The sequence below is a fragment of the Coffea eugenioides genome, unplaced genomic scaffold (genome assembly GCF_003713205.1).
Source record: "Coffea eugenioides isolate CCC68of unplaced genomic scaffold, Ceug_1.0 ScVebR1_119;HRSCAF=520, whole genome shotgun sequence".
NCBI classification, from domain to species: Eukaryota; Viridiplantae; Streptophyta; class Magnoliopsida; order Gentianales; family Rubiaceae; genus Coffea; species Coffea eugenioides.
Window position 1 is genome coordinate 82,814 of NW_020861584.1, and position 8,334 is coordinate 91,147.

At 36.4% G+C, this 8,334-nt stretch overlaps 1 protein-coding gene across 8 annotated transcripts; it reads left to right on the forward strand.

The window, feature by feature from the left end:
* The first annotated feature begins 200 nt into the window (after positions 1-200).
* LOC113755104 (protein-lysine methyltransferase METTL21E) lies at positions 201-5,452 on the forward strand. 8 transcript variants are annotated; one of them, XM_027299169.1, is made up of 3 exons: positions 237-608; positions 700-751; positions 4,225-5,452. In XM_027299169.1, the coding sequence occupies exon 3, from the start codon at positions 4,423-4,425 to the stop codon at positions 5,305-5,307; it is 885 nt and encodes a 294-aa protein (XP_027154970.1). In that variant the 5' UTR covers positions 237-608; positions 700-751; positions 4,225-4,422; the 3' UTR covers positions 5,308-5,452. The 8 variants fall into 8 exon arrangements, 7 of the variants coding, with proteins under 7 accessions (XP_027154970.1, XP_027154971.1, XP_027154974.1 ...); XM_027299170.1 differs by lacking the exon at positions 700-751 and adding an exon at positions 778-859; XM_027299173.1 differs by lacking the exon at positions 700-751 and having other exon boundaries at positions 237-471; positions 556-608.
* Positions 5,453-8,334: the final 2,882 nt, after the last annotated feature.

Here is an 8,334-nt window from a genome sequence, read left to right on the forward strand (position 1 = left end):
TGGTTCAATCAACGATCCGAGTTTCAAAACATTTGTAGTATATCCTTTATTCCCCTTCTTTTTTTTTTTTGTGGTCGAAGTGCTAGGGTTAAATATTTTTGCCTTCGTCCAACCTTTGAAAAACATTAGCAAGGTGAATGCCAACTGCAAACATGAAGAACGCTTGAACAAACTGTATGATGAAACCCATTCATAATGCTTTTTTAGCTACTATGGGATTTAATCGATGGGAATGAAAGTAATTAAAAAACGCCTTTGTGATTCCCCACCCATCGCTCCACTATCAAATATCGTTAACCCTCTCATTAACACCACTCTTAGGGATTTAAAAATAAAAATAAAAAAAAAGATCCCTAAACCGAACCCTTCAGACTCAATGCTCTCATTTCCTCTCAAAGGAGCTCTTACCGTCGCTCTTTCCCCGTCAACAACTACCTACCTATCCAATCTCCGGTGGTAGGTTGTCTACTAGTAACCTTATTTTCCCTATATTTTGTTCCTCATAAGAGTTTTTCCCCTATTTTTTCCAAATTAATTATCAGATCTATTCGGCAGCAACATCCTTTGGATTTTCAACTCTGCCATCAGTGGTGCGTTTATCTTGAACGGTAATTGATTTTACCTGGATTGGGAACTTTTCTTTGTTTATTTTTTTAATTTCAAAATTTTTCATATTTTTTCTTCTAAAAATTTTGTGAGGATTCACTATACTTATGGTTGAAGGACATCATAAGAACTCCAATCATTATCGGTAACTTCTTCATTTTTTTTTTCAAGAATCAAGGACATCATCTTTCTGGTGGTGTTTTATCAATTGTGCAAAGTAAATGAAACAAAGAATTTTTCCCCAAACTTGAAGGTGTATTCCTACTCTTTTCTAACTTGTTTCGTTGAATTGAAGTTGTCAAATAGGGTTGTGTTTCTATTAGCAGTACCACTTGTTTTTTTTTTAACTACTTTTGTGATTTTTTTGTCAAATTTTTTCTGTTCAAGTTGGGTTTTAGAGTACCATTTCAATTATAGGTTTCGTTTTTTCTTTTATTTGAAGGTTTTTGAATTATATAGTTTAAATTTGATTATGGTTGCTGAAATTTGAATTTTGGACTGTAGTTGATAGCTAATTGCATAATTAGTTTCATTTTCTGTTGTTTTGTTGAAGTCCATTTGTGCATTGTATCCTTCCATGGTAATATTTTCCATAAAATTGGTCTTTGTGGCTCATTGGATTTACTAGACTTTGTCAGGTTTTACATGAACATAATACTGTAACAGCCTTACCGAATTTCTATCTGGCTTGAACCAAAGCCTGCTCTGGGTTATCAAGAAGATAAGGCACTGTTCTCCAAAGCCAGCTTTGGATTACCAAAGCCAGTTGTTGTGTTTTTATGGTGCTAATTCATGATTCTTTTTGAATTATGTTCATGGAGGCTGCCTTGTAATCTGGAAAACATAGAAAATGCATAGTTGTACTTTACATTGTATGTTTCTTGAAGCTCTTATAATTGTATGTTTTTGTTGGCAGTCTTTTGGCTTATTCTGTGGCCACTGAACAAACTTGTGGAATATTCTGATATAGTATGCGTGCTGGAAATAGCTTGATTAGTTCTTCAAATTTAGGTTTCCTTTGGCATTTAGAATCCCTGGATTTAATGCTAAAGGCACATGCTGAAAACACATGGATCCTATTAAAGGCCACAAACATAATGGTCCTAGTGGGAGATCTTTTTTCTTTTTTCCCCCCTCTTATGGCAGAGAAATTTTTTCATCTTCTACCAAACTCTTTCTCGGTCATATTGCTGCTTTGATGATTTCTCAGCTGTCCATTGAACTTTGATCCATTTGCAGATAAATCTTTTAGTATTAATTGCAGTTATCATGGGATTAAAATATTAATGTGGAATGGTTTTTACAGTGCATCACAAATACAATGTTTATTCCATCCTTTCTAATTTCGTTGATCAGGTCTTTTCAGTGAGAGAGCTATTTATATAAGATATCACCTAGTTGCAATTTTTCAACTCCTTTATGTAGATTGGCACATTACAATTAATAGGATCACAAGCTATAAACAAAAAATAATAATGATAATAATAAGTAGATCTTTTTCCTGATGTGATCAAATTCAATATCAAAGTTGCAGCATCATTTAGTTTTTTTAAACCTTACTAGAAGGTAGAAAACAGTTCTTGATTGAACTAGTGCTTTCTTTCTGCTGCTAGGCAGATTTGTATTTTGTGCGCTCAATAAGTATTAATTTTAGCACGTGGATATGTCTACCATATGTATCTAACCTGATAGGAGAGTTTCAATTGGTCATCTTCTGCAACAGCAACATCTGTTAATATTTAGGTTAATTTGATGGTTGATCTTGATAGCTAAAGAGAGAATATCTTAAAGCTATATACTATTATTGAATAGATTGTGATTATTTGTTATGTATATTTACAGTTTTTAATATAGCATTAACTAAAGCCTTTTTATATAATTTCTGTCGCTCTTGTTCTTGGGTCATATCGTTATCCCTATCCTTGAACTCTATCATTCAACTGATGCAATGAAATAACTAAACTTGTTTAATAAATGAATTCATTTAGGAGACAAGGATTGAGATAATTAACTGCTTGAAAAGCTTGTCAAGCATTCTACTGAAGTAGCATTTATATCTAGACTTGTTCTCTTGTCAACTAAAGAGGAAAGGAAATGTAAAGTGTAAAAAAACAAAAGCTTATGTGGATTGGATTAATATGTAGACCAGGAAGGGTAGCTTTTGTTTGACTTTGGTTTCTTGAAGGGCACATTTTAAATTTATTCCTATATCAAGTTTTAAGGATTCTGAAAAACCGGGAAGAAACCATTAATGAAGTAAAGGAAATGGAATTTTTTTGCACTTTGTGACAACTAGAAGTGATAATATATTGATATTTACTATCCATGAATACCACAAAATATGATTAATGTGTTCTTGGCAAGAACTTCTTTTGAATGCTATGTTGATCTTGACACACTATTAAAGTTCAATTCGTACAAGATGACATTTGTTAATCCATGTGTCTTTGGCTAATGTACCTGTCATTCCCAATGATCCTCTGTCTTCTATGTAAGGGTGATTCTATGAGCTTTTCTCAAGCTTGATTTCTATGTATTTCAATAGATATGTTTGTGCCCACCCCAGTCAAGATAGAAATCTACTTGAATTGTTTGAGTCTGATTTTCAGCGTGCTTTTGGTTACAAAAGGTAATGCCATACTTAAAAATCCAGTTTTTTGAGCTTTTTCCTTAGACAGACACATTTTTTTTTTGCTGTGTTCTTTCAGCAATTGTAGTTGCTACGATAAACCTTCTAAAGTTGGTTCAAAGTAGATTTTAAATCTGACATGATCAATATTCTTGGGTCATTTTGGTCTCTATTAAACTTTTTTGCTCTCTAAATTACTGAAATCTTGTTATTTTCTTTGTACATTGCTAAGTTTGCTAAATTATGTGGAGTGCTCTGAGGTTGTTTTACGAACTTGCGCGTTGTTTTAAGGAAAATCCAAACTGATCACTCCTCTTGTCTGGTTTGAAATCCTTTGAGTTGCTTATTTGGTACCATCAGATGATGTTTACTTGAATCATTGAGTAAAACTGACAATACTCCTTTGCAAAGGAAATATTACTTCTGCATCTATAACTCTTTTGTCTTCATTTTTTTTCCTGCCTTTTAAGCTCAAGATCACTTTATTTGCTTTTTGTAACTTTTCTTTAGCAAAATTTATAACATTCAGAAACTCATCTTATAGTGAATTTGCTGAAACTCAGTTCAGTTTCCGAATGGTGTTTTTGTTATTTTATCCATGTTATTATGGCTTTTTAGTCCGGTTCTGATCTGGCTATGTTTTTTATGAATCTAATCTTGTTCATGTCAGAAGGTACCACCAATTGAAGTGAGGAAAATAATTGACTTTTGTCAAACTCCAAACTAGTCTTATAGACTTATACAATGAATTCTGAATGGTCAAAGATAGGCGTACCAGCCACTGGATAAGACATATTTGATTTAAGCCATTTTCTGAATTCTGAATTTTTATTCTTTCTTGTCAATAAGTTTTGTCGTTTTTGGCATCATTGTCTAAGTTTCATCTTAGAGGCTTGTTTCTTGTATTTTCCTCTGATTAGGTTCTGAATGGTTCAATTGGTACTGCTAAAACAGTGTCTGATTTCCGTTTCCTTTTACTATGTGCACAGAAATGGCACTGTCTTCTCATTTCAAATTTCACATCAGTCCAAAGCACAAGGAGTTTATTTGGGTGTTGTTGAACGATATGGGAGTTCATGACCTTTGACCAATTCACACGGGGATTTTCTGTATTTTACCCTTTTAGTAGCCATTCCCCGAAATAGAATCCTTTGATCATCAAGACCTGAAGCAGCCGCTAATCAACCATGGCTGCTACCATCCTAGCCGATGATGATGATGATGACATAAACCCCTTCACATCCATAATGCTGCTCGCCCCTACATGCCAACCACCAAAACCAGAATCAGAAGAAGACCACCAGAATCAGAGCCCATTATCATCATCCAAAGCTGGAATAACTAGTCAACAACTTCTTGACCAAAATAACTACTACCTCCACTCTGTCAACTCCCACCTACTCATCAGACAACTCCCTTCTCAAGGCCTCTCTTTTCAGCTCTGGCCTGCTGCAACCACTCTCGTCACCCTCCTTGATACCCACTCCTCTCAATCCACCATCCCCAACCCACTTTCCACCTTATTTAAAGCCCAAGAAGACCGTCCCCTCAACATCCTGGAGCTGGGCTCTGGCACCGGTCTTGTTGGGATTGCAGCTGCTGCTCTTCTCTCTGCTAATGTCACTGTCACAGACCTCCCTCATGTGCTATGCAATCTGCATTTCAATGTGGAGGCTAACTCCAAACTTCTTCAAGTCAACCAAGGTGCAAAAGTTAACATAGCGGGGCTTTCCTGGGGAGTGGATGAAGACATGAAAGCTGTTGGGAAGGAGTATGATTTGATACTGGGGTCTGATGTAGTGTATCATGATCACCTCTACAAGCCCTTGATTAAGACCCTGAGGTTCTTCTTGTTGGGGAATGATGACGGCAGCAAGAAGAAAAGGGTTGCCTTTGTGATGGCTCATTTAAAGAGGTGGAAGAAGGAGTCTGCATTTTTCAAGATGGCTAGGAAGCTTTTCGATGTTGACATTATACATTCTGATCCTCCTTCCCATGGCGCTAGAGTTGGAGTAGTAGTGTACCGAATGGTGGGGAAATGTTTTCTCAGCGTCAATTCTGTCCCTAGCTAAATATTTGAGCGAGGAATTGAAGAGAACATTCTTGAAATTTTGAGAAAATCTAGAAGTTTGTCATGCATCAAAAACTTTCCAGGGAAGATTTTAATATCTTTGTTAATGTATTTTACTAAATTGCAATCACCAGGGTTTGAGTTCACTAACTTGTCCTTGATCAATTAGCGTCTCAGCATAAACTTGAGCAGAAATAAAACTTGCTGAACTAGAATGTTGAATGTTATTATTGTAAAACAAATAGTTAGCACTTCTACCCGACCTCGTGACCAGATCGTATCATGCCCTTAGCAAAACAATGCACTCAAGATTCAAATACTGCAGTATAACGCCAGAGAATATCGTTTTCCCAGGTACAAATTTCTATGAACATTTGTCTGGCTAAAGCTTTCCATGTTCTCTGAATCCCAAGACGGATGAAAGCGCACAATTAAGACACCTAGAGGTTTGGAAGAGGAGCAGGAACAATCAATCGTTCTTGACAGTTCACGGTCATGATTTGGTCAAAAAAATTTGTACGGTCCAGATTTTATCTTGTATCTCATTTTTAACAATATCTGTGGGACCTACAAAATTTTATTTTAGAATTACACGTTGTTAAAAATAAGTTACACGATGTGCAAACAGAATTACGCCGTGTACAAAATGCACATAACCTTCAGGAACGGTTGCTGTGAGGACTCGCAAATTTCTTATATTTTTCTCAAAAATGCCTTTTTATTTAGAAATTATTCATTTATTATAGCCCTACTACCTAATCATTCCCCAATAAGTGCAAATGAATCTAGAAAGTAGGGTTTCACTTTTCGTTTTCAGTTGGAGCAAGTTAGGGTTTTCGCGATTTTCCGAAGGATGATTTTTCGGTACGGAGCAAGGATTCAAATTTGGTGATTAAGAGTGACTTTTAGGTGAGAAATAATATGTGATTAGGAACCATGATAAAAAGTTAGTGATTGGGAAGAAAAAAACCCTAGTACATGTGATTTAAGGAAAAACGGTGCGAACCGACGTGTACCGCGCACTACCGATTGAATGCACCACTGGACCGCCACTTTCTTACCACATGAGCTCATTGATATTTGAGCAAAATATCCCCTCATTTCCACCTGTCTTTGACCGAAATTGTGGTCAAAAATGCAAGGGAGAGAGAGAAAAATTTGCATGGCTTTGGTGGTGCCAAGTGTCACCACCTCATGGCTCCTTGATTAATTTTTTTTCTTGCCTTTTTATCCTTCATTTCAGCCATCTTTCTTCTTCATTTTTTTCTGGTCTTGGCCGAGAGAGAGAGAGAGAGAAAAAACCCAAGAGAGAGTTCACCATTTTTTCTTGAAATCTAGTCACCAAGTGAGGAAACAAAGAAAGTAAACCGATTAAAGTTATCTTTGAGTGTTGGTTTAGTGAGGTGTTGGTGAATTTTTGAAGGGGAAAGCTAGGGTTGCTCTTGGTAGACACTAAGCAAGGTAAGGATGATGATTTTCCCAATTCTTACTCTTAATCTTGTTTAAATTAGCTTAGCATCTCAAATTTGTGGTGAATAATGGTTGTTATCATGTCTTGGGTGTTATTTTTTCTTGTGGATACATGAATTAGGGTTTGATGAATTGCTGCCAAACTTGATGTATGGTTAATATATGTTGTATCCAAGATTGTATAGGGGGGCTTTGGTAGCAAGTGAAGCAAGAAATGAAGAAAATTATCATTGAAACCAAAAATTCCAGATTTCTGGAAAAAATTTCACCCTGTTCTGTCCGGTTCCAGTTCGTGCGGTTAAAGGCTGAATTAGGCTTGGCATAAAACATAAAAGTTGTAGAGAATGGTATTTTATAGTTTCCTACAAAATTTCATCCCAATCGAAGGAACGTAGCCTATGAAAAGACAAAATACCCTCGCTGCCCTAGATTACATTTCAGTGTTCCGCGTAGACAGTTCAGTCTTTTGGCTGTGTTTATTTGCCATAATACGTACGAATTTAGCCATTTTCCAAAACATGAAAGTTTTAGTACTATGTTTTATCTTTTCAACGCCACCAAGAACACCTTAAACGGACCTTGGTAGACTGAGATATGGCCATTTGAATGCAGTACGGTTAAATAGCCGATTAGTTGGAATTAGGTTATGTGAATTGGGAATTTGATTAGGTTACACTGGAAATTGGACTAAGTGATCTTCATGAACATTGGAGCCCTGTGTCTTAGCTTCGAAAGGGTGTAAGTTGCACCTCAATCCGATAAGTGTAGCCTCGGATGTGCCCATTCCGCAAGAGCCCGTCAAAACTGTCTTTTGTAAACTTCATTTCCGCACTCGATATTAGCTTAATTTTTGTTCTTGTCTTGTTTTGAGCCTACGGAATGGCTATTGAAATAAAATTGTGTTATGGATAACCTTGGGTTTGATTGAGTAAGGATGAAGCCATAAATGGCTGGAAAATAGGAAAATACAAAGGGCATGCTGCCCAAATTTTCGCTCGAGTACTAAGTTTCTATTTGAACTGGTATACTTACGTTTGGTCTATGAAACCCTAGTTATTTTTGTACACCGGTCCAAATGTCCTCGTTTCACTTTAAAGTCTTTTTGTACGTTCTACTCAATAATTGTCGAGTTTCTTTGATTGCACCTAATTGTTGTGCTAGATGATCTGTAATATTCTTTCTCGTTTAATTTAGGTTTTCTCGGTGACTGAGGATAATATCCGGAAGGATATTTTACCCGTTGTTTTGCTTACATAGGTGAGTGTTCCTTGTTTGCTATATTTTTCTTGACTTCATGACTTGTGTTCTTGTTTGATAATGTGTTAAGTGCTTTCAAGGATTTCCAAAACGAGTTTTCTAGGCGAACGTGTACTTTACCGCGCTCGAGCTAAATGAAACATGAAATTTTCAATGATTAAATGTTGAAATACTAGTTGCGCATGAATGTAAGCCTTTTTAGCTGAACTGGGCCCTTGCCCTTGTTGCCGATCGACTCGAGCCAGAAGCGGACTCGGTCGGGCGATTTGGTGACCTGGGTGAACGTTTGGTATACTCGAGT